The sequence below is a fragment of the Pelodiscus sinensis genome, chromosome 20 (assembly GCF_052426305.1).
Source record: "Pelodiscus sinensis isolate ZL-2025 chromosome 20, ASM5242630v1, whole genome shotgun sequence".
Taxonomy (NCBI): domain Eukaryota; kingdom Metazoa; phylum Chordata; order Testudines; family Trionychidae; genus Pelodiscus; species Pelodiscus sinensis.
Genome location: NC_143071.1, coordinates 20,482,586 through 20,509,265, shown reverse-complemented (window position 1 = coordinate 20,509,265; position 26,680 = coordinate 20,482,586). Strand labels below are relative to the sequence as shown.

Below are 26,680 nucleotides of genomic sequence, written 5' to 3'. Positions count from 1 at the left end.
AGTCCAGCCCCGATAGCTGGGAGCAGAAGTTGAGAGAGGGGTGTGTGTGTGTGTGTGTGTGGCTGTAGGTGTAGTGGGTCGGAGGGTTGCCCATTGACCCCAAGGGGGAAGCGCCCCTCCTTGAGCCTTGGTGGACAATACCTGGCCAGAAACCAGGAGGCAGGGCCTGAGATATAAAAAGCCTGCCAGAAAGGCCAGTGAGGGCCCAGCAATTGAAGGAGCCAGAAGTCTCTTCTGTGCACCCGCTGGAGGAGCTAGGCTTGGGGAAGCTGAGGACTGGCCTGGGCCGCTGGGCCCACAGCTCACAGACTGCCTGGACAGACTGCCTGGACAGACTGCTTACCTGGCCAGAGCTTCCGGAGTGATGGAGCCCCAAGGACTGGCCCTGGTCCCAGGTACAGCACTGCTGCGTCTAGATTGGCATGATTTTCCAGAAAAGTTTTCCGTTAAAAGCATTTTCAGAACAAGGCGTCTAGATTGGCAGGATGCTTTTCCGCAAAAGCACTTTTTGCAGAAAAGCGTCTGTGCCAATCTAGACGTGCTTTTCCGCAAAAAAGCCCCGATCACCATTTTTGCGATCGGGGCTTTTTTGCACAAAACAAATCTGCACTGTCTACGCTGGCCCTTTTACGCAAAAGGGACTTTTGCCTGAACGGGAGCAGCATAGTATTTCTGCTAGAAGCACTGATTTCTTACAGTAGGAAGTCAGCGCTTTCATGGAAATTCAAGCGGCCAGTGTAGACAGCTGGCAAGTTTTTCCGGAAAAGCGGCTGATTTTCTGGAAAAACTGGCCAGTCTAGACACAGCCCACGAGAGGGAGTTTGGAAAGAGTCCAGGGAAAGCTGACTGCCTGTTGGCTGAGCCAGAGCCAGGTCAGCATGTTAGAGCGGATCCCTGCTGACCCAGCAGCAGATCGTTCTGCTGCTACCAGGGCCCTGGGCTGGGATGCAGTGGAGTGGGTGGGCTTGTGTCCCCCTTGGCACCCCACACCTAGGTAGCAGTCTTCCCCCTTGGCTATGTCTGAAGTGCAGCCTACATCCACCGGACCCTCATCTGAGCAAGGGGGTCCAGCTGGGCTCTTATGTTAAGACTATTTGTTTTGAACTGTTTGTTCCTTCCCCCACCCCCACCGACCCTGAGCTAAGGCCGGGCTGTTGAACTGTTTGCTTGCTGCCTGCCCTGAACTAAGGCCAGTCTTTGACTGTTTACTTTGCCGCCCCATTCTGAAGCAAGGGTTTGGGCTTCTGAACTGTTTATTTTTACGTTTTACTGCCTCGCCCCGAGCAAGGGCTTGGGGGCTCTAAACTACTTGTTGCTGCCCATCCTGATCAAGGGGCTGGGCTCTAGACCAAACCCACTGGTAGGTAATTCCCCAAAAGACTAAACTGGGTGTAGTGGGTTGGAGTGGCCGCCCACTGACCCTTATGGGGAGGCATCCCTCCCAGAGCCCTACCAGCTCACAAACATCTTTGTTAATGACTTAATGAGGGGATGGATTGCATCCTCAGCAAGTTTGCGGATGATGCTAAGCTGGGGCGGGGGGGGGGGGGTAGATATGTTGAAGGGCAGAGATAGGGTCCAGAGTGACCCAGATTAGAGGATTGGGACAAAAGAAATCTGATGAGGTTCAACAAGGACAAATACAGAGTCCTGCACTTGGGACGCAAGAATCGCAAGCAGTGTCCACAGTAGGCAGAGGACCTACTGGCTAGGTAGCAGTTCAGCACAAAAGGACCTGGGGGTTACAGTGGATGAGAAGCTGGATATGAGTCAACAGTGTGCCCTTGTAGCCATGTAGGCTAATGGCATATTAGGGAGCATTGAAAGGAGCATTGCCAGCAGATCTAGAGAAGTGATTATTCACTAGTGAGGGCATATCTGGAGTATTGCATCCAGTTCTGGGCCCCCCACTATAGAAAGGATGTGGACACATTGGAGAGGCTCCAGTGGCAACCAAAATGATCAAGGGGCTGGAGCACTTGACCTATGAGGAGAGTCTGAGGGATTTGGGCTTATTTAGTTTGCAGAAGAGAAGAGTGAGGGGGGATTTGATAGCAGCCTTCAACTTCCTGAAGGGAGGTTCCAGTGAGGATGGAGAGGGGCTGTTCTCAGTGATGACCAGGGCTCGCCGAACCGTGGTGAGCCCCGCTCATCAGCCTCGCTGTTTGGCAATCTGCGCATGCGCTGATCGCCGGAACCCAGCTCTTCCGGGTTACAGTCTACTCACCATGGGCGAGTAGATTGTATAATTTGTCGAGCCGTGGTGATGACAGATGGCAGAACAAGGAGCAAAGGTCTCAAGTTATAGTGGGAGAGGTCTAGGTGGGATATTAGGTAAAACTATTTCACTAGAAGGGTGGTGAAAAACTGGAATGGGTTCCCTAGGGAGGGAGTGGAATCTCCATCCATAGAGGTTTTTAAGTCTCAGCTTGACAAAGCTTTGGCCAGGATGATTTAGGTGGGGTTGGTTCTGCTTTGGGCAGGGGGCTGGAATCAATGACCTCCTGAGGTCTCTTCCAGCCTTATGAGTCTGATTTGGTTCAGAATCTGCTTGCCTAAAAACCAGAACTGTACCATATTACAATCCAATTTTAAGGTGGTAGGGAACTTCATAATGTGGGGAACTTCATAATGTAAAAGGGGAGGTAGGCAGTTGGGATGCCTAACTCCCCTGTATGCAGTTTGAAAATCTGGATGTGTATTATCCAGTCATTGTGCAACTTTTTTTTTTTAACATTTGTAAATGAAACCACAAATGGAGGCATGTTCTCTGCATTTGGTCTCTCACTCTCAAAGAATGACCAGTTTTCAGGTAGGTGTCCACTTTCTTGGGATGCATTCGTGGGTATGCATTCAAAACAACTGTCCCTTGGGCACTTTATAAATCTATTTAATTTCAGCACAGCTCCTTTGGTATGGGTGTGCTGGCTCTGGGCACCATGTGAAGTTCTGGTGTGGCTCCATGCTCAGCCACAGAAGAGAGCAGGATCTCTGTCTCAACTCTCACCCACCTGGGGTTACACTTCAGTGTCACTGCCTGTAACCAATCAATAGGGAGCATTATTCACACTGTATATTATAATCCTTCATTTTCAGATCCATCAGGTCATAAAATTCCAGTTTCAGGCAGTGTTTGTTCTTTCCAATGGTCTAGTTTAGCTTTCCTCCATAAGCCCCCTTCTCTAAATACACAATCATCCATCCCCTAAGACAGTGTGTTAGTGACGCTAACCTCTCTTTCCATCTTAGCCCAAAGATACAAACCCAAGACCACTTATATTCAAGCACTGTTACATGCTCAATTGTAGGCCCTTTAGGGGTTTACGGGACCTTGTCTCAATAAAAGAGCCTTTATCACACACTAAGTATTCTTAAACATGTGCGTGTATTTATTAGCAATCAAGAATCCCACACAGTAAGCATCTAATGTTCACCATTCCTATTAACAGACGGATGTCTCCCGTTAGTCAGGATCCGATCTCATCTGGGGCTCCGGCTTCCACGCAGTCTAGTTGTGTAAGAGTTTAAAAATCCTGGATGCTTTGGTGTTGAGCTTTGGGCTACAGCTCATTTTCTGACCCTCATTATATAGTTACAATGAAGATTTCCCTTATCTATGTCATAACCAACTATTTTACTCAAAGCTTAGCTATACAAAAGCACTAGCAAATCACTCGTTATACAATAATGCACACACCTAAGACTGCATGCTCATTAGTGTTTGTGTTTTTCAAAGTTAATAACTTATCAAGGTCTACTTACCTTTATGCTTCATTAATGGAATTAAAAAACCTTGTAATTTTTATCAGGAAGAAGCAGAAACTTAAGGCTAGCTTGTCCATACTCTCTCATTCTCATGATGTGAATATAACTGTTCCTATTAGTAATGCTACAGCTGTCGGCCTGTGTCAAGGCCAAATTCTCCTGATTCTAGTTTTTGTTTTCAGTTTATGGTGGCTAAATGTAACATGTTTTTGGGTTATGCTAAGTCCATACACAAGAAGGCTGCTGGTCATGTCAAGTAGAGACCTCTCTTTACTACATTTGGTGACGTCCGCACATTTTAGAATAGTAATGTTCTGAATTAAGACACATGGGAGGATCATTTTCTTGGGGCACGGTTGGAAGAAAGGGGTGGAATGCATGTACTTCAGTGGGTCCTGGAATCACAGTAAGGATTTTTTGGAAGGGCAGCAGATTGAAAATGGGGGGGTATTTATTTCTGAAAGTTGCTTTGATAGCCCTGTAGCACATCCCCAGCAAGGAACCAGAGGCTCAGTTCTCTTGAATAGCTTCAGAGCTGGCTATCAGAGTAGCTGCCTACCTTGGAAGGAAGCACTGCTTTTAGGACATGCCCCTTGGCTTTCATGAATTGTAACTGCAGAAAGAGGCACCCTGTTTGGGGAATGGCATTAAATGAAAAGTGACAGGGGCAAGAGAGAGTTGGAGAATGGGCATGGGGGTGCTGAAAGAATGAACAAGGCAGCATAGGGCAGATTCAGGGTCCTCATTTTCTGGTGTTACCAGGGAGAGTGTCGCAATATTCATTACCTGTTGCTGCAGTAGACTGTTTCCCAAATCTTCTCTGCTAACTTTTTCCTCCCCCAAAGCCTTGAGCTACAGGTTTCCATGGCAACTTCAGAGGTGCTGAATATGTGATACCCCTTAAATAAAAATGAAACATGGGGATTGCTGGATATTTTCAACTGGGACAGTGATCTTGAGGGACATCCAAAGGAGTTGCATTTGTTTTTAATTTTGATAGGGTATAGCGTGGTGATTTGTTAAGATCTGCATTCCATGAAGGAAAACTTTCTGGGAGGAGACTAAAACCATGGAAATTAGAGCTAGGAAAAGACAACAGACAATCCAGGCAGCCTCTCCTGGGGTCAGAGCAGGATTGTCCATGTGTTGGTAAATAAAGCTGAGGCTTGAAATGGATGATGGCACAATAAAGCTAATTTATCTCCATTTAACCTCACATTTGTCGTGGAAAAGGAGTTTCGGATATAACTAGACAATTAGCCTGTCATAAGACGGGATTTTCAGGTCTCTCCTCCATGTCGGTCTTCCCTCCTGAGCCTCCGATCTCTGTCTCTGTCTGTCTCTGTCTCTCTCTGTCTCTCTCTCTTCCCCCCCCCCTCCTACTGCCTCCCCCTCTCAGCTCTCCTCCACCTTCTGCCTCTCACTCTCCCTTTCTCTTCTCCTCCTCCTCCTTTCTCTTTCTCTCTGCTCTCCTCTATCTCCGTCAGGGACGCACGCTCGTCCAGGGCCTGCCCCCTGGGCGTGTACGTCCCCGCCCCGCCATCCTTCACTTCTCACCGTGGTGCTTGGCTGACTTCTGTGCCACTCAGCCAGGCCGCTGCGGGGGAGCAAGCGGCGCAAGCGGCCATTTGGGCCCCACACTCCCCATGCTGCACAGGGGTGCTGCATGGGGACCATGGGGCCCAAATGGCGGCTTGCTCCCCCGCAGCAGCCTGGCTGAGCAGTGCAAAAGTCAGCCAAGTGCCATAGCGGGAGGCAACAGCGCTCCCCCCAGAGGCAAGATTTAACGCTACAGTGTTAGTCACAGACATTGGGCTACTATATATATATGATTTTAAATTCTAAATGTAACTGATTCTTTCTCTTCTTTCATTTCACTAAGTAATTGAAAGTTAATCGCCCTCCCCAAAAAGACCCCACCATACTTGTCCACCTTTTCTGTAAGTGTCTGAGCAAGATTTAAATGAATTTAGCAGGAGTACTTGAAACAGTGACTTAAAAGTGGCCATGACACATGGTGAAGGAGTAGGAGTGGTACAAAGCATTAAACCACATGAAAGGAAAAAAAAATAGAGCTTGACATCAGGCCTGGCTTGGTCAGAAATTGGCTTGCTAGCATCCATGATGATGATGATGATTACTCTGAGCCTCAATTGCTTTTTGGAGCATACGAGTAGAAATACTTGCAGTAAGATACAAGTCTGATGAGAAGAACCTATGAACATGGCTCGACAAATAATACAATCTACTTGCCTGTGGCGAGTAGATTGCAAACTGGAAGAGCCGGGTTCGGGTGATCTGTGCATGCGCAGCCCACCGGAGAGCGCGGCAGGCGAGCGGGGCTTGCCGCAGTTGGATGAGCCCTGCCTATGAATATAACTGTTTGTTTGTTACGGTATATTTTTTTAGTTTTTGACAAAAGCAGCTAGTCTCTGCTTTGCTTCTCAGGTGTGGGAGGAACATGCCTTGCATTGTCTTTTTATGAAGGCTGCGCTCTGCTCTTAGGAGCTAAGGAAGGATCTTCTTTACTCTGTTCTCACTGCTGCTCCTCCATTTTAACATTTGTATTCCCAGGGTTAATTCTCATTTCATATCTTCTATATCTATATTAGACCAGAGGTGGGCAATCAATTTTGATTGGGGGGGGGGGGGGCACCACACCAAGATTTTGGAAAGTGGTCAAGGGCTGCACTTTTCTGTGGAGGAGGTGCAGGATCTGGGATGGTGCAAAAGGGTACAGGGGGTAAGGGACTGGGGTGCAGGAGATGGTGTGAGGTCTGATAGGGAATTTAGGTGAAGGATGGGGTTGTGACCTGGGGCAGAGGAGTCGGGTGCAGGGTCTTGGAACGGGGTCTGAGTGCAGGAGAGGATTCTAGCCTGTAGGGAGGGGTATAAGGTCTGGGAGGGAGTTGTGATGTGGGACAAGAGGTGCAGAGGGTTTGGATGGTGACCGGGGGGAGGGAATTGGGAGTGCGGGAGGGGCAGGGATGCCAGGGGCAAGCTTTGGCTGGGAGACACTTATCTAAATGTCTCCCGGCCAGCAGCCCTGAAGTACCCCTAAGGGAGACTGGGCTCCCTGACTGCTGCAGCCCCAGACTGCTTAAAACTGTAGCTGCTCCCTCCACATGGCTCTCAGCTCTGGGAGGCCAGTCCCCTAAGACAGTCTCTCAGCTCCCATTGGCTGGCTGTTTTTGGCCAATAGCAGCTGAGGATTGGGCTGAGGGTGGGGAGATCACATGAAGCCTGCCCTTAAAACAGTGGCTGCTGTTTGCCTGAGGGTCCTGGCAGGGTGGTCTGTGGGCTGAATCTGGCCCACAAGAGGTATCTTGCCCACCCCCAAATTAAAGTGTGTGTGTTCACAAGTCCATTTGTTCAAGAATTCTTCCTAAATAGTGAGAGCTAAGGCCACCAAATTTGATATGCAGCTTCCTCTTCTCCTAACTTAAAGCAAGATCAGAGTTTGGTTGTGCCCGGGCAACCAGAAGATCCTGGAAAAGAACTGTTTTCCATAACATGCAAAGGGAGGGGCTGCTGTTCAGAGAGGCAGTAGGAGAGTAGGGGCAGTGAGTCCATAGGGGAGCTCTCTGGCAGAGTGTCCACTGGGAGCCATACTACCAAGGGAGTGGCCAATAGAGCTGGGGTGCTGCCAGCATGCCAGTTAGAAGCACCCTTGCCCCCAAACCCTTTCCTCCCCTCCCCCAGTTCCTGGCTGCAGCACTGGAAAGATTGGGAGTAAAAAAAGGCCCCTGGAAGCCAGGAACAATTGGGGGAGAGAAGACCTATGCCTAATGAGACCCCCTCAACCTGAGCCCTTCCTCACCTCCAGCCCTGTTGCACACACCCCTCACCCCCAGCTTCCTGCCCTTCCCCACCATCCCCAAGAACCTGCCCTGTCTGTTGCACCCCCCCCCCCCCCACCCACACACACACACCGCCGGTCACCTGCTTTGAAGGACTCAGGCAATACCCAGTAAGTCTGTTGTTAATCAAATATTCATATTCCTACACTAACTAGGGATGTCAATGAGTAGTCGACTAGACAATTAACCAATAAGCCTAGGTTTATTGGCTAATCTAATTGACAACTTGCATTCTCCTCCTCCCTCCTCCACCCCCCGCCCCAGCTGCCTCTGTATCAGGGGCAGCAAGGAGGGGGGAAGCAGGAGTGGGTGCTGGGGGGAGCAGCTTAAAAGCTGGTTTCGCCCCAGCACCAGCTCTGTGGTGCTGCGTGCCCTATCCCACTACACTGTTGTGTCTATCAGGAGAGGTAGTCACGGGAGGCTACTGCGAAACAGCCTGTGCCTACGGTGGGCCCTGGCTCTCCGCGGACAGCCTCACCCTCCTCCATTCCTCCCCCCCCCAGCAGCCTCTGTCTGCAGGGAGCTGGGACCCCCCCCCATGGCCACTCCCAAGAGGAAGGAGAGGCTGCCACTGCTGCCACTCCCAAGAGGAAGGGGAGGCTGGTCATGACTCGCTGGGGAAGAATGTGCAGCCTCTCATGTCTGAGGGCCAGGTGACAGTAGATAACACCTTAGGCCCAGGAAAGGGAACAAAGAGAGAGGCAGGGCTGACACCAGGCTGGCGGCTAGGTTCTGGGGAGATGTGGCAGTCCTTTAGGGTGAGAGAAGAGGGTTAGAATAGGAAGGAAGGAACAGGAACCTGGCTTCCTGCTCCTCAAGTGGAATGCTGCTGAACGCTCTTGGTTCCAGTGTTAACAGTGATCCCGTGCTATGCGGTGTCCCTGCAAATCAATAACCCTTCTGTTCTACCTGCTGGCTGTGAGTTGCATCTGGCTGCAGATGGAGGTGCAGAGTCCAGTGACTCCCAACACTCTGTGACATGCGGTTTGTCGACTATTCTATTACCTGCTACCTACTATCCCTACCACTAACTTGTGGGTATAATCAAGACTGATTATTTTCTCCCAATCTTTTTATTGCAGCACAGTCCTTGTACATGCTAACTGCATATTATGTTTAAGTGAATTTTGTGATTGACAGCCTTTGGGGCTGAAGTCTCAGCTTGGGTAGTGTCAAGGACGAGTTACCATCTTGTTGTCATCCCTGGTAGTTTCCAAACTCCTAAATTAGAGAGTATCTCTATAAGGGTAGAAACAACAAGGAATCCTGTGGCACCTCAAAAACTAACATGGCTACCCCTCTGAAGCCGAGTTGGTCTGCAAGGCTACATCTACACTACGGGCTTCTTGCGCAAGAAGCCTTTTGCGCAAGAATTTTTGCACAAAAACTTCTTGCACCACAGCGTATCCACACCTCAAAGTGCATTGCTTTTGTGCAAGAGAGAATCCACACTGCATGGACGCTCTTGCACAAGAAAACTTTGATGGCCATTCACAGTGTGTGCTTTTTTGGATAGGCTGTATTTGCGCAAGAAACCCCTGTGGAATGTCCACACATGCCTTTTTGTGCAACAGCTGTAGCACAAAAAGGAGTTATGCCTCCTAGAAGGAGGTTTACCTACAACACAAAAAGCCCTCTGTTCTGCCCTTTTACTGTATTTTCTTGCGCAAAAGCGCGCTTGAGATGTGGACACTCTGCGGGTTTTTGCGCAAAAACCTTGCAGTGTAGACATAGCCTAACAGAAAAAACAATGAAGAGTCTAGTAGCACCTTAAGGACTAACAAAACGTAGATGGTATCATGGGCTTTCGTGGACACAACCCACTTCTTCAGATGGCTGGAGTATTAGAAGTCCAAATCCAAAAATAAATAAGGGAAGGGGGGGGAGGGAAAAACGGAGGGAGGAAAGGAGGAAAAAAAATAGAGACAGTGAGTAGATGGTTCAAATAGTTACAAGAGGCTGATAAGAACAATTAGCAAAATGCAGGACAATGTAGCACTTTAAAGACTAACAAGATGGTTTATTAGATGAGCTTTCGTTGGCCAGACCCACTTCCTCAGATCAAATAGTATCAGGAAGTGGGTCTGGCCCACGAAAGCTCATCATCTAATAAACCATCTTGTTAGTCTTTAAAGTGCTACATAGTCTGGGGTAGCTGAAGCAAAATGCAGGACAAACAGGGCTACATTTCTATCACTAAGAACAATTAGGACCTCCATTGTTTGGCTGGTTGGATAAGTCATTAAGATGGGCAAGGTATTAAGACATCAGCTGGCTCCCACCTACCTTCCACATCCTAATGACTTAACCAACCAGCCAAACAATGGAGGTCCTAATTGTTCTTATCAGCCTCTTGTAACTATTTGAACCATCTACTCGCTGTCTTTTTTTTCCTCCTTTCCCCTTCCTTTTTTTTTTCTTTTTATTTCTCTCTTCTTCTCTCCCCCCTCCCCCCATTTCCCTTATTTATTTTTGGATCTGGACTTCTGATACTCCAGTCATCTGAAGAAGTGGGTTGTGCCCACAAAAGCCCATAATACCATCTACATGTTTTGTTAGTATTTAAGGTGCTTCTAGTCTATTAGTTGTTTAAGTTTTCCTCTGAAATCTGTGACTCTGTAAGGGGAGTTGTCTCCAGGACTCCCCTGGAATGGTCAGTTGGCTCCTCTTATCTGAGCCTACAAGAGGTGCAGCCAGTTGTGGTGCCTTTTTGTGATACAGATACAGTCCGTTAGAAACCAAAAAAACCCCAGCTTGCTTCACATGAGATCCATTTGTTCTTAATACTGTTTTGTTTCTCCAGGTTAATTTTGTTCTCAAGCTTCCATCTCTCACTTCATCCTGAGCGGAGAACAGACTATTCAGTATTCTCGTGTGACAATTTCCTGTTTATAGTGAACAGTTGTTTTGCAGCTGCCACTCTTCATGCATTTTTTTTAATGCAGAATTACTTTACTTTATCCCTGTGGAAACTATGAAGTTAAAATATACTGTCGCTGCCCCAAGAGGTAAAAAGGCAAATGGTGTGTGTGCATGTGTGCGTGCGCATTTTCTCCTGTGTATTAATTGGATAGCTCGTGACTACTTAGACTTCACCCATGGAAATATAGAAAGCGTCTCATTTTGTTGGTTAAATTCCAAGCGTAACCATAGCAATAGCTTGAAAATTGAATTCTGTTCAAAATTTAGGCACTTGTTGATTTTAAGCAGATGAGTGCCCTATTTCAGAAAACTTTTGTGTATAAAATAAACACACTGGTTATTTTGAGTACCTACAGAGCTAGTTGTTCAAAAAACAATCTCAGTAGCACTTCTTTTAAGGAAGTATTTGCAATTTATAGCTTCATAATAGATCACTACTTTACCTGATGCAATTGTTGGCACTTCTGGCTATTCTGAATCATCCAAGCAAATTGCTCTCCTTTGATCTATTAACATAGAGTATGGCTGTCTGAGAGGAAATCTCATTAGCTTTATTGAGTTAAGTGGTTAAATCCCCATGCATCACAATGAGAATTTAACCCTAACATATCCTAAGTAGTCTACCAAGACTTCCATCTCAACTTTAGAAGTTGTGTAGATGGTAACAAATATTCCAGTTTAAAAACTGAGCTAAGTTTGTTTTTGTTTTTTGTTTTTTATGAAATATCAGCTGTTATTTCGCCACTTTCAGCAACGAGATGATTTGTATTCCTCCCACTCTGTGTGTGTTTAAAAAAAAAAATGTTATCTGACCTGGAAAGAGATGTTGCAGACTATTAGAAAAGTGGTTAACCAGTTACACGTCACCTTTATCCAGTGTTGCTTAACTGGGTAACTAGTTAACCTGCCACATAGATAGGAGGCTACTCCAGTCCAAGTGGGCCCACTGCACCGCAGGCAGGGACTGCTTCACAGGATCCCATTGAAACGTAATGTTTACCAGTTAACTTTTCAAACAGGATTTTACATCCTTACAGACGACCCTGCTAAGATGAGGATGGTGCCTTGTAGGCGATGGATTTGCTGTGTAGCTCAAAGTCTGGTATATTACACAATAATGCTGCCAGTCTGGGCCAAAACATCTGACTAGTGGAAAGACTTGGCTATGTACCAGGCTATTCAGGAATAGCCAAGCAGGTGCCTATTCAAGGAATTGGGACTTTAGATTCCTACTGGCATTATCAAGGCCCATGACTTGAATGCAGAAGCCTCATTGCGATATTGGTTTTCAAAGAGAAATATAGCACATAAAAGAATTTTGACAAAGGGGTGCACTTCAGTTGAAGAAAGGGTTGCTCTCCCAGGCACAAATAGAGGAGGAGAGGAAACTGGAATGAGTTGAATATCTGGTATTCACAAGGCATCCCATTAATTTTTTTTTAACATTTTCTTTGATTTGGTTTTCTCTGCAGTTTGGTAACCTTCTATTTAACGGCAGCACTTCTAAACATAGTGACAGGATTCTAGCACCTGCTAGCCAGCGCACAGATGTAGCACTGCTTTGCTAGCTCATCCTGGCAACCAAACTGGGTGCATCTTCTAGCCTGTGCTAAAGTATAACAGAGTTGAGCCTTGCTTAGGGCAAAGTGTTTAAGAATCAGGAACGGAGATGAGCTCCAGAGAACAACTCAAGCGCATCTTACAAAGAATCTGAGGATGCGGCTCTTTTTGTTTGTGAATAATGAAGAAAAATCCTAGGAAGGGTGTATATTCAGGCCACTTTGTTCATCAGTTTTTGTGGGTTACCTATTAGGAGCGGGATGGAAACAATATTTGTCTTAGGTTTTTTTGGTTTATAATTTATCATATTACAACAAAAAGTTAAGTATGCTTGACATAAGATCACCATGTCACCATTAGGGATCCACCAGACACTGTAGCTAGTAATAAAGTATGATTTAGTAAGTAAAGTTTAATTTATGATGTGTTAACACCAGTCTCATTGCCATTAAATTACTCTAATGCATATTACAATATTAGCATAAATGGTCCACTTTGAATCTCAGACTAAGTTCATTCTTTGGCTTGTCATAGTGCAGTTTATGATTGACTCTTGGGATGTAAATACTGTAATCACCTGTGGTTCATTGTTAAAATAACTATGTATGTTTAATACCTTTTCACTGAAGAATTTGTAACTGCTTTACAAAAACTTAATCCCTCAGTACTCCTGAGAGTTGTGGAAGGATAGAGTTGTGAATGTTTAGTCAACTAATTGACTATCTGATAGGTAAATGCTTATCAGATCGTCAGCATGCTAGTTGACTAGTCACTTCCCTCCCTACCTTGCTGCCTCTATCAGAAAGAGGCAGCAAGGGCAGGGGGAGGCAAAGGGGTGCTTCAAAGTGTCAGCATCCGGGCTCCATGCTGTGCTGCCACTTTGAAATGCCATGTACAGCCCGGGCAGCTGGCCTGGGCTGCACGCAGTGTTTCAAAGTGGCAGCACTGTGTGGAGCCCAGGGTCTGCCGCTTTGAAACACCGCATGAAGCCAGGAGCCAGCCAGGGACTGGACTCTCAGCTGGCCTTGGGCTCCCCGTGGCGCTTCAAAGCAGCAGCGCCACATTGAGCCTGGGGTCACCTGGGAATTCGGAGTCCCCAGCTGACCCTGGTCTACATGCTGCGCTACTGCTTTGAAATGCTGCAAGGGAGCACAGGGACAGTGGGAGACTGCTTGAGCTCCCTGCTGGCTGTTGCTACAAAGATGGAGCCTTATCTACTGATTGAATAGTCAATGCAAATTGCATCAACTATTGAGTTAGCCAGTTAATCTAAATTTAATATCCCTAGAAGGAGAAGTAAATATCACAAACAGGCATCAGAAACTAACCTGCTCAAAGAGATATATAATGGTAGAACTGAAAGAGAAAAATCCTGGAGTTCTGATTCCTAGTCCCCCTGCTTTAACCATTCAGTATAGTTAATTGTGTATTACTTAATGGGTTTTCAATAAAATATCATATTTACTAGGATATCTGGTTCTAGCACTTGCCCTTGGATTACAAATTTTTGATTAAATCGCTAATTCAAGCCTCAGGCTATCGCTTGGATTTCTACCAAATGCTGCTGATGAAGCAGTGTTGGATTTTGGGACAGGAATTGATGGGGAAAGGCGATTCATAGCTTCCAAGGTTAGAAAAGATCATTTGTCTGACCTCCGGTACTCCTCAGGCTGTGTAATACACCTTACAATAATTCCAGAACACATATTTTAGAAAACCATCGAATCGCGGTTTTTAAGTTATCAGTAAAGGAGACTCCACACACTAAAACTTGGCAAGTTTTTCCAGTGGCTTGGTAATGCCAGTGTTGCTATTGCCCTCGTTTAACTGAGATTGTGCTTTAACAATGAACAGCAGATGGTTGGCAGAACTGGGGTTAGAATTCAGAAGTACTTGTTCTAGGGCTACATTTAGTCCACCAATCCATGTTGCCCATCTCCCTCTCAGTTCAGTGAGTTCTCGTGCCCAAAGCTGTGTGTGGGCTGTTGCTGAGCATCTAATGGTTGTTCAGCTGCTCCATTTGCTGCCACAGTTGCTTTGGAACTAATTTCTAACTCATTACTGTAAAGTGCTTTGTGAAGCCTGGAGTTTGAAAGGTGATGTGTATGAACAAATCGCAGCCTGTTTTTAATGGTGTGTTCGGACACAGGCATGTTATCTGGCCTGGACAATGGGACTGCTGAGTGAAATGAAAGGCACAATTATGGTTCCTAACATTTTTGCTGCAAGATTAGAGAATGTCAACTTTACTGGCTTTAAGGAGAGTGATTGCTGTGATGGAAAGCATAATAATACAGATCACATGCCTTGCTGGTTAAGATTTGGGTTTTCAAGAGCTGCACGTGACACTCTTTTCAAAATAGGATTACCACACAATTTTTGGGATATTGTGTATGAAGCGTGACTGATGAATAGTGCAGGACAAAGGGGAACTGCCCTGTGTGATTTGCTTTCATCTGTCTCGCCATCCCCCCTTTCCCTCTCCACCATAGGACACTGCATGTAGGTTGGGAGAATTAGGAACTGAGTCAAGATTTCTTTGTCCTATTCCTGGCGTTGCAGCACAAGTGATTTACAATAAAACTTTGGACAGAACACTTAGTTGCAGAGCTACAGATGTATATAATGCCTACCTTTGAAAGGTGCTGAGAGGGTTAATCCAGTGCATGGATGTCGGGTATGTAAGGCAGGGGAAGGGTCTGCCTTCCCAAACTGCCAGGCATAGCCCCGCCCACACTCTGCCCCAAGAGTGCCTAATATAAGTGTTTTGGGGGTGGAGTGTTGCTGCCCCCAGCGCCTGCCCTGCAGGTGCTCCAGGACTAGGGAGACCAGGCCTGGCTGCATGGTGTGCCCTCTTTCCTCCCCCAGTGCTCTGGGACTGGAGGGGCTGGGCTGTGCATTGCAGCATGCCCTGCCTCCTCCCTTCCCAGTGCTCCACTCAGCCCGGCCCAGCCCAGCCTCTCCAGCTCCGGAACACTGGGAAGGGAGGAGGCAGGGTGAGTTAACAGTGTGTGCTGGGTTTGGCGAGGCCATGCAGTGCAGTGTCTTCCACTGGGACTGGGGAGGCTGTGGCAAGCATGTGCCCACTCCCCTCTCTCTCAGTGGTTCCAAGGGCAAGTACAACTGTGGCACACTGCTCCGCCTCCTGAGGGGCAGGGCCTAGCAGAAGGGGTGGAGCTGAAGGTGGGACGAGGGGCTTACCTCCGCCAGCCCTGCCTTCACTGACCACCCACGATCCAGTGTCTATAAAAGCATTTTGAGAGCCTCTCCTGAAACACCCTATATTCTGGGAGCATTGAAATATTGACAGCTAAATAGACTATTTCACTTACTTTGTCCTAGTTTTTCACCAAATATTATCTGAGGTCACTAAACCTAGTTGTTTATTTTCCTCTCTTCTCCTAGCTGAAGCTTGAGGATCGCTCCGTGGTCCCTCGGGATGTGGTCAGACACATGAGCTCAAACGTAAGTGTTACTTTTAAAAGATCTCGATATTGTTGCATGGATATCTCAGACTAGCCAAAACACCTAAGCTGAAGTCAAATGCTCAGAAAGTATTGCATTCTTTCATTTTGTGTTGTATTAGCAGATAGTGTTATCCTTTGATTCCTCATTTCTAACCATAGTTTATCAGATGGCCTTCTCCTAAGCAGGTGAGGCTGATAATCTTACACAATTGAACAAAAAGTCTGCCTGTCCTCTGAAGTTTAAATTTAGAGGGCAAGTCTCTCTGCACACATAATGGTGAAGCCATTCCACTTAGACCATCAGAACGGCCATATTGGGCAAGACCAAAGGTCCATTTAGTCTCGTATCCTGTCTCTGGCAATGGCTTCAGAGAGAATGAACAGAATAGGGCAATTCATTGACTGATCCATCCTCTCTCATCCAGTCCCAGCTGCTGGCAGCTGGAGATTTAGGGACACCAGGAGCATGGGGTTGTCCCCCATCTTGGCGAATATGCTTTAACAAACCTGTTCTTCATGAACTTATCTAGGTCTTTTTTGAACCCAGTTATATTCTTCACAACATGCCCTGGCAACAAGGGTGTTGTGTTGTGTGAAGAAATAGGTTTTTTTAAATCTGGTGCCTGTTAATCTCATCACTTTATATGCATAACTAAGTTTGCACTCTGGAAAATATTACTTTGCGCTTATCAACATTGTTTCACCTGCCATTTTGTTGCTTAGTCATCCAGTTTTCTGAGATCCTTTTGTAACTCTTCATAGTCAGCTTCGCTTTTAACTATCTGGAGTAATTTACTATTATCTGCACATTTTTCTACCTCACTGTTCACCCTTTTTTCCAGATCTTTATGAATATTTTGAACAGCATTTGTCCCAATATAGGTCCATGCTCAAATTTGTTCTTTACTATAGTTTCAAGCAATTTGCCTCATGCAGAAGTTAAGCTTACGTGGCTATAACTGCCAGGATCACCTCTGAAGCCCCTCCCCCACCTCCGGTTTAAAAAAAAAAGTAATATTACCTACCCTCCAGTCATCTGATAGTCTGATTTAAGCAGTAGATTACATATCAGTTAGCAGTTCTGCAATTTCATATTGGAGTTCCTTCAGAACCCTTGGGTAAATACCATCTGATACTGAGTGACTTATTACTTGGGATGCAAAAGTATAACTGTTTAAATGATTAGCTAATAAGCCTGGTTTTCTCTGTTACCATTAACGTTTACACGTAGGCTCTCACCCCACTCCAGCTGCAGGTGGGAGCCAGCTGCTTCCCTGAGCTCCATGTAGCCACTGAGATTTTCTGCAGTTAACCTGGTTATCCAGTTACCTGCTTTTAAACATCCCTACTTACTACTGATTTATTGCTTTGTTCCAAAACCACCTCTATTGACGACTCAGTCTGGAACAGTTCTTCAGATTCTTCACCTAAGAGGAATGCCTCAGGTGTAGGGTGAACACTGAGGCAAAGAAATAATTTTGTTTCTCTGCAACAGCCTGATCTCCATCAAGTATTCTCTTAGCACTTTCATCGTCCAGTGGCCCCTGTTTGACAGGCATCCTTGTTTCTGGTGTAAAAAAAAAAAGTTGCTGTTAGTTTTTGTGTCCTTGGCTGGTTGCTATCAAGATTTTCTTGGCTTGCCTTATTATGCTTTTTCACTTGACTCGCCAGAGTTTGTTCCTTTTTGTTGTCCTCACTAGGATTTGACTTCTAATTTTAATAGATGCTTTTTTGCCTCTCGCTACCTATTTTATCTGCTATTTCGTCTTGGAGGTCTGTGTTCGGCTCTCTTACTATTTGTTCTTTAATTTGGGGATATACATTTCATTTGAGCCCTCTATTATGGTATTTTTAAATAGCGTCCATGCTACTTGCAGGCACTTTGCTTTTGTGATTGTTTCTTTTAATTTCCATTGTAACTTCCTCATTTTGAAATTAAATGGGATGATAGTGCATTTCTCTGGCATTTTTTGCCCTACACAGATGTCAAATTTAATTACTTGGTGGTCACTATTATCAAGTGATTCAGCTATATCATGTTGGGCACAATCTGATCCTGTGCTTCATTTAGGACTAAATCAAGAATTGGCCTCCTATTATGTGTTGCAAGCCAAACTACTCCCAAAACCAGTCATTTAATGTCTAGTAATGTTATCTTTGCATTCTGTTTGGAGGTGACACATGTCCAGTCAATATAAGGATCGCTGAAATCTGTCGTCATTATTGCATTTTCTGCCTTTGTAGGCACTTTAATCTTCTTGAGCATTTCACAGTCACTGTCTTGGCCTGGTGCTCAGTAGTATATTCCTACTGCTAAACTTTTATTGTTCTAGCATGAAATTTCTATCCATAGAGATTCTGTGGTAAAGTTTGATTCATTTAAGATTTTTTTTTCTTTAACTGTAGAATCTGTCGTTCATATGTATTTTGTATCCTGGTATTACCATGTCCCGTTGATTATCCCTATTCCACCATGTTTTTGTGATGCCCATTGTATCAGTTTCCTCATTTAGTGCCAGGCGCTCTGGTTCACCCATCTTAGGATTTATAGACTTCAAGCGTTTGAGTGTAAGCACTCACATTTTGTCACTATTCAGTTGCCTGCCTTTGTGTGTTGTTTAAGCAGGACTCTCTTATGCTTGCTCCTCGAGGAAGCCAGAGGCTAGGGCTGGGGCCCTGCCTAGCACTGCAGTTGGGGATGCTGCTGTGGCACCACCTGCTGGATGCTCTGGTGCGGTGGGGGTGTTACGGCAGTGGTGCACGCTTCAAGACTTGGGCCACAGGCTCAGCAAGCTCTGTGTTCCTTGCCTAGCCCATGCTTGGGGGGAATGGGGACTCTGGCCTGTGACAGGAGGGTCCAGCAGAAGAGGAGATGAGCGCTGGGCTCCAGTGGGGGACAGAAGGGAGAGTAGAGATGGGACCACAAGCAGAAGGGGGGAGGGGCCAGGTGGGTAGGAAGGGGAGCTAGCCTCCCCTAACTGCTGGTCCACCCGCTGTTCATGTGCTGGAGCATTTGGAGACGGTGTCATAGGAGCTGACCCAGCATTGGGGCAGCATGAGAGCTCCCAACACCCCACTGAGGATAAGGAGTAGCTCTCTCTTCCAGGGTGTGGGGTGAGATGCGTTGTTGTAAGTACGGGGAGTAGGGACAGAAGTGAAGTGGGAATCCTGCACTGGAAGAGGAAGGCACTTGTATGCATGGGTGGCAGGTTTGTATAATTTTTGGTGGTGCCCCATTAGCCACGCCTCTGGAGGTAACTCGCTCGGGGCAAGATGGACACATGACCAGAAGTAAAAGGTGTCATGTCACCCCTCTCAAAGGGCTTTTCCCGCCATCCGCCTACCAACAGGGATTAGTTTGGCTCCCACCAAACCTCCTGCATGCAACTATCCTACAATTGCATTAACCCAATGTGTGTGACATTAACTTGGGGGCAGAGAGCTGGGGAAAGTGTTCCCTCTGAGTCTGTCTACACTCTCGGCTTTTTGTGCAAGAACCCACAGAGCATCCACGCTGCCCGCCTGCTGTTGCGCAAGGAAATTTACAGTACAACATGGTAAGAGAGGGCGTCTTGCGCAAGAGCTACACTCTTTTCTAACAGGTGTAAGCTCTCTTGCGCAAGAGGGCAGTGTGGATGCTCGGCAGGGATTTCTTGCGCAAGAAACCCCTATGGCTAAAATGGCCATTGGAGCTTTCTTGGGCAAGAGAGCATCCACACTGCCATGGATGTTCTTGGGCAAAAGCACAGCTTGCACATGGCAGCGTGGACGTATTCTCGCACAAGACTTCTTGCACAAGAACCCTTGCGCAAGATGTTCTTGCACAAGAAACCGCTGGTGTAGACATAGCCTAAGAGTTTCCTCCCATGAGCAGAATGAATTTTGTGTCGTGCACCAGTACTGAGTTCATGTGGCTTGTTTGGATGTGCCATGTGGCACCCCAGTTATTAATACATATTTTTAAACCTTTACCTTTTCTCTCTGCTGCCATGTTTCCTCCCCTTGTTCCATCAGCTCCCCTGGTGCCTGCTGCCTCCCCCCAACCCCTCCCCCTCCTCTGCTGTCCTGACTCCTTCCCTTGTCACTGCCCTCAGCCCTCCTGAGACCTGCCTCCCTCCATCAGCCCTTCTCTGCCCCCTGTGCCCACTCTTCCAGTAGCTCTGATCATGTGAGCTACCCCTCCTCATCCCGTCTCCTAACACCTCTCTCTTCACACCTGCCCTGCCTCTCTGCTCTGGTGCTGGTCCCTCCCCTGCAGGTGTCTGACCTTCTGCTTCACCCCCAGAATCCCCTGGCACCTGCACCCTCCTGGTGCCTCCCTCTTCCCTCATTGCTCCTGCCCCCTTTGTCCTATTTTTCCCTGATTCTCACCCCCTCACCAGCCTCTGCCCCCATTCCCCTCATGCCCCTGTGCCCTCACACGACTTGCTCTATCCCCCCCTTCCTCATGCCCACCCCCTCTTTCAAACCTTCTCCCAACACCTCCTTCTCTGCCCTCTAGCCCCCAGTACCCTAATCCTCTCCTCTCCCAGCATCACCCTGTCCCCCTCCCACTGATACCTCCCCTCCTGCCCTTTTCCTCGTTGTCTGCACTTGGCCCCCTGGCATTTGTCTCTTCCCCATGCTGTCTCTTGGTGCCTTTCCCTTTCTTCTCCTGACCTGCCCCCTCCCCTCAGCACAAGCCCCTTCCTCTCCCACCCCTCCCCTACCTCTGCTTTCCAGTTTGCGGGTCAGCGGTGCTGGAGTCTGTGATCAGGCCCTGCTGCCCTGCTGTCCATCGAGGGGACATTGGATGCCAGAGTGGCCTCCGCCTATTCCTTCTGGGGCTGTGGAGTCTAAGCATCCGCCCCGCGGGGTTCCCTGCCGGGTACCGGCTGCCACAGGAGAGTGGGCACCTCCCAGAGCTCCCTTCCCCCCCCCCCTTCCCCGGGCCTGGGCTGGGCGGACTCCCTCCCCCTTGCCTGCCACACCGCGGGCATTTAAAATACCCGGCGCGGCATGAGCATGCGCTACAAGGGTGCGGGGACGGGGCTGGCCTGCCGTGCCCACTCACTGTAGTGTCCGCCCGGGGCGAGGCCTCCGCATCCCTGCACCCTGTCTGGTGCACAGTCTGCGCATGTGCCGCAAGGGCACGGGGGCGGGGCCAGCCTGCCGCGGCAGCTTGCCGTGGCGTGACCAGTGGCAGAGCCCCTGCACTCCGTAACATTGGGGCTGCAGGTGCCCCATTACAAGCCCTCTTCTCCTCCGGGGACGCTCTGGGGCTGGGAGGGAGGGAGCAATATTCAGAGCCGGGGGAGAGACCCAGCTCCAAATATTGGTGAAGCAGGGCCCCTGGCTCTGAATATTGCTGGAGCCTGGGCTTCACGAGCCCATATAACTCGCGGCCCATGCTTGTATGAGGTATGTCCCGTAGGCTCTCCCATTTTCTCTACTCTCTGCTCACCTGAAGCTGGGTTGGATAGCACATACGGTTACATTTCTTGTTTTTAAACTGGTAGGCATCTTGCTTTTTCACCAAGTATTTTAGAGGTGTCATTCTCTCTCACACACACACCCACTTGTCCATCGCATGCAACACTTTTGCTGTTTCCCAGGGAAGACTTGTCTTATAAAGTTTAAGCCAATATAGTAGTTCCACATTCCAGCTGAATCACCTCTCCAGATATTGCAGCAGAGCCTAGCCAAATGAAATTTCATCCTCTGCGTGGGACCTTTTTACAAGATTAGCTGAGTCAGTATTGGAGAAATGTTATCATTAAACTCTTGCATGACCATGGCATTTAGCATGCCCACATCGATGTAGCATACATAGCGTGTCTCTGCACTGTTACCCATTGAAAGTAGAATGTACAAGGGTCTGGGATCCCAGTTGTAATGGAAACAGTGTTGTGGCACAGTTAGCATAATTTACTGTATTCCTAAATGGGAAGAAGTCTCTTGAGGGGGGGGGGGATGTTTTGTTTTGTTTTTTTAACTGGCCGGGGGACCTAAATAACGGACAGTCCAGGTGAAAACTGGACACCTGGCAACCCTAGCCTACACCCGTTTCTCCCAGGTGAAGGCCTGACCCATTATCAATGGCAATATGCAGCTAAGGTTGCCAGATGGTTTCTTAAAAAAATACGGGGGGAAAAAAAAGGACCCCGAGAGTTGTTAAGCAAAAAAACCAAAAAACAGCGTGACCCCTTTAAGAATTGCTTTGTTTTTGTGGCTTTTGGGCCGTAACAGGCTGCCTGCAACCGTCCCGCATTTTGCCTCGCTGCGCTGGGCCAGACAGCTCCTCTGCAGAACCTGGTAAGCGCCCAGGATTTTCACCTCCTGGCTGGGGAAAAAAATCAGAAAATACCAGACACTTTAGATGTCCAGTATTTTCTGAATTTTTTTTTCCCCATGTGAAAATACCAGACTGTCCTGTTCTATCCCAGACACCTGGCAACCCTACACCTCAAACTTGTGCATTTCTCCAGCACGATGTGTGCACTGGGGACAAAGGTGGAAGCACAGGAATGTGTTCATTGCAATATAGGGTGCTTGACTCCTCTCGAACTCAGGACTCAATTAAGTTGTGATTGATTGTGTGCTGAAGGGCACACTGCTGGATTTCCAGTTCCGTCCATTCATCATTGGTTCATGAGAAATTGATTTTAGAACTGAACAGTGAAATTTAACTTTGTTTTCCTGTGGCCTATCCCTTTATTTGGAATGTAGTAGAGCACAGTTCCACCTGTCTGAGACTGACTGTTGGGGGTCCGGCAGGGGGGGAATCTATAGTTCAAGCCCTGTGCTACAGCACAAGACACATGCTGGCTTTTGCTCTCCCTTTGAAAATGAATAACTCAGCCCCAGTGTAACCTGACAAAATGATTCAGCAGGTTCTGCTCCTCAAGGGCTAGTGTCTTATAGTAGGGATGTTTAAAATCGTGTAGTTGCTGACATTTTTAGCAGTTACACAGTTACTCATGGGGGAAGGCAGGAGCTGGTGCTCATGAGGAGCTCTCCTCCTCCCTACCCCACTGGAGGGTGGGGCAGGTGGCTCCAGGAGCCAGGATGCAGAGTGCTGGCTTAAAAGCCAGCTCCCCATGGGCACTGGCTCCTACCTCCTTGCTGCCTCTGACACAGAAGCAGCAGGGACGGGCATGTAGCCATTAAGATTAACTGGTAATCCTGGGCTTCTCAGTTAATCGTGTAAATGAGTACACGCTAACATCCTTCTCTCACAGTAAAATAGATATCTGTAGGCCCCTACCAAATTCAGAGCCATGCAAAACATCACAGGCCGTGAAATCTGGTCTTTTATATGCTTTGAAAGAGTATTATACACATTTCACAGGGGAGACGAGCATTTCTTAAATTCGGGGTCCTAACCCAAAAGGGAGTTGCAGGAGAGTCGCATGGTTATTTTATGGGAGGGGGTCACTCGATTATTACCCTTATTTCTATAAGCTGGTTGGCTGGAGAGGTGGCTCTGAAGGCAGCGCCACTGCCAGCAGCAGTGCAGAAAGGTGGCAATGCCATACTATGCCATCCTTTCTTCTGCATTGCTGCTGGCAGCAGCTGTGCCTTCAGAGGGGGGCTCCCAGCCAGCAGCTGCTACTCTCTAGCCACCCAGCTCTCATGGCAGTGCTGCTGCCAGTAGCAGCACAGAAGGAAGGGTAGTAGTACTGTAACCTTCTCTACAGCAATTTTGCAACCTCCCCAAACTCTTGTTTGGGTCAGGATCCTTACAACTACAACACTGTAAAGTTTCAGATTTAAATTACTGAAATTGTGGCATGTATGTTTTTTAAATTTGACTGTGAAATTAACCAAGATGGACCATACATTTGGTAGGGCCCTACTACCTGCTTAAGGAAGGGGGCTTGCCCAGTAGGAGACTTGAGCTCTCATGCCCTAGGTATTTATGGACAGAGCTCTATAAGGGATGCATTTCACTCTGAGTTAGCAGGAGCTTCCTGCTGACTTAGCCGAAACCATCACTGACTCCAAAAAGAGCCTCCACCGGAGAGGGGCTGGGGAAGAGGTGAATGGAAAACTATAGCAGGTAGGTGTAATTCAGTGGGAATCTAGGGAAACCTGGCTTGTCCTGAATTGTGTGTGGAGAAATCCCAGTTGAAAATATAAAGAAAAAATTGAACAACTTGTTTTCTGAGCACTTGCTTCTGTCATCTCTCTGCATCCAATACGGTAACAGCATAGTGCCTCATCTCAGCAGCAGGGCAATAAAGTTTAGTTTATCTTGGTAACAATCTCCGCACAGGACTGCTGCTAAGCAATATGCATACATCCTCTGCTGATTCCCTGTTGTCTCAATAGCAGTCAGAAGACCCCTGGAAATAGGCAGAGGCTGGGGGCCAGGGCACGTAGACAGACTCTGGCAGGCTTGCTGTGTATTGGAGAGTGCCTTAAAAAGCTTTGGTCAGTTAATGGGAAATGGACATGGTATGAGACAGACTAAACCAGCAGAGAATTCTCTGAACTACTTATGACTTATCATTTTTGGTGGTGGGTTGACTACTGTTGTTCATCCAATGCAGTAAAGGCCTTTTGATGTCTCTTATTGATAAGACATTGAGTTTACTATTGTGCCTTTTCCATTGGAAATGGAGGACAGGTGAGAGGGACCCAGAGATCATTTGGTAGAAATTGCAGCCTCTAGTCTAGAACGTGTTTGGTTGGCTCCTATAACTCTCCTGGCACTCACTGATGCACAAAAATTGTGTCTTTGGAGAAGGGTGAAGTCTGAAATATTTAACACACAGCTTCATTTTCAGAATTATTTTTTTTACCTAGAATTACTAAGTAAAATCTAGATACAAAAGTATTAAATAAAGAGCAACATGATTGGGGTTTATTAACTTAGGATCATTCTGGGAAGAACCAGAGGCAAGTAGTCACTTGCAAATTAATGAGCTGGTGCAGTCGAGTTCCTAATAGGGATGTTAGCAGCTAGTCAGATGACTGATAAGCTATTGCTTATCTGTTAGTGGTCCCGATTAACTGCAACAACTCTCCCTCCCCTGCATGCTCTGCATTTAAAACTCAGACTGGCAGGGTGACTCTGTCCCAGCCTTCCCCCGCCCACCCCCCCCCAAGCTGCAGACAGGCTGCTCAGTGGGATACCAAAGCAGCCTTTGTCTAATCAGTAGTCACCAACCAATAGATCGGGATCTATTGGTAGATCTTGGAGCCCCTGACAGGTGATCCTGACTGGTTTCACCAAGAGGCTATCAAGTGCTGACACTTCAGCTGCCCCTCCCCCTACTAGGATTTAACGGTGCTAAATCCTGCTGAAAAGGGATAACAAGTGGAGTGCCGCAAGGGTCTGTTTTGGGACCCGTACTGTTCAATATCTTCATCAATGATGTAGATATTGGGATAGAGAGTACGCTTATTAAGTTTGCAGATGATACCAAACTGGGTGGGGTTGCAACTTCTTTGGAGGATAGGGACATAATTCAAAATGACCTTAGCAAGTTAGAGAAATGGTCAGAGGTAAACAGGATGAAGTTTAATAAAGAGAAATGCAAAGTGCTCCACTTAGGAAGGAACAATCAGTTCCATACATACAAGATGGGAAGAGACTGTCTAGGAAGGAGCATGGCGGAAAGGGATCTAGGGGTCATAGTGGACCACAAGTTGAATATGAGTCAACAGTGTGATGCTGTTGCAAAAAAAGCAAATATGATTCTAGGTTGTATCAACAGGTGTGTTGTAAGCAAAACTCGTGAAGTCATTCTGCTGCTCTACTCTGCACTAGTTAGGCCTCAGCTGGAGTACTGTGTCCAGTTCTGGGCGCCACATTTCAAGAAAGATGTGGAGAAATTGGAAAGGGTACAGAGAAGAGCGACAAGAATGATTAAAGGTCTAGAGAACATGACCTATGAAGCCAGGCTTCATGAACTGGGCTTGTTTAGTTTGGAAAAAAGAAGATTAAGGGGGGACATGATAGCGGTTTTCAAATATCTAAAAGGGTGTCACAAGGAGGAAGGAGAAAATTTGTTCCTCTTGGTTTCTGAGGACAGGACAAGGAGTAATGGGCTTAAAGTGCAGCAAGGGAGGTTTAGATTGGACATTAGGAAAAAATTCCTAACTGTCAGGGTGGTCAAATATTGGAATAAATTGCCAAGGGAGGTGGTGGAATCTCCCTCTCTGGAGATATTTAAGAACAGGTTAGATAGACATCTGTCAGGGATGGTGTAGACGGAGCTTGGTCCTGCCTTGAGGGCGGGGGGCTGGACTCGATGACCTCTCAAGGTCCCTTCCAGTCCTATGATTCTATGATTCTACTGCACTGGAACTGCCTCCCCTCACCCCCAGAAGCCTCCTGCTTGCTGTGCAGGGCAGGGGAGGGAGAAGAAGGGTGTTGATGTCAAGGTGCCCCCTCTCCCACCCTGTACCCTATCTCCACAGAGCGGGGGGCGGGCCCACAACAGGACTTGGGATGGAGTTTGCGGGCTGCTTTTGGGAGTGGTGCAGGGCCAGGGCAGGGGTGAGCCTGAGGTAAGCAGTGCCAGCTGGAATCCACATCCCAGTCACGACCCCCCTCCGTCCTCCAAGCCCCTGCCCTAGCCTCGAGCACCCCTTCATCCAAACACCCTCCCATTGCCTGCACCTAGAACCCCTTCTTAAACCCCAAATGCCTGCCCCAAGCTCAGCTCGGAGCCCCTCTCACACTCCAGATCCCTTAATCCAAGACCAGAGCCCGCCCCTTCCTGGTGAAAGGGAGGGAGGATGGGAGAGGGAGGGAGGATGGAGGGAGCAAGGGCAGGACCTCTGAGAAGGCACAAAGAAGGCAGGGCAAGGGCATTTGGGTTTGAGGTAGATCTCAGATTGCACTTAAATTCAAAGAGTGATCTCATACTTTAAAAGGTTGGAGACCCCTGGTCTACGGGGAGCTTGGGGACCCCTGCAGACAGGGGCTGTTGCCCCACGCTGATGCCGTTGTATTGAGGCGGCAGCAGGTGGGAGCCGGTCTGTGTGGGGACCTTGCAGACCAGCTCCCTCCTGCTACCCTGCGCTGCTGACTCTGATACAGAGCTAACAGTGCAGGGATGGGCAGTGGGCTTCCCAGGAGTGGGCCTGGGAGTGCAGTGGCGGTCAGCCCTG

The 26,680-nt window shown here is 47.6% G+C and overlaps 1 protein-coding gene across 10 annotated transcripts in view; it reads left to right on the top strand.

The window, feature by feature from the left end:
- The window catches only part of UBE2O (ubiquitin conjugating enzyme E2 O), a 129,410-nt gene that overhangs the window by 65,726 nt on the left and 37,004 nt on the right, over positions 1-26,680 (top strand). For 5 of the 10 annotated variants that reach the window (XM_075903599.2, XM_075903604.2, XM_075903598.2 and 2 more), the window contains exons 2-3: positions 15,513-15,572; positions 21,803-21,868. In XM_075903599.2, coding sequence (XP_075759714.2) covers positions 15,513-15,572; positions 21,803-21,868 — 126 coding nt within the window. The remainder of the gene's footprint in view (positions 1-15,512; positions 15,573-21,802; positions 21,869-26,680) is intronic. The other 5 variants (XM_025178156.3, XM_025178157.3, XM_025178153.3 and 2 more) reach the window with 1 other exon arrangement.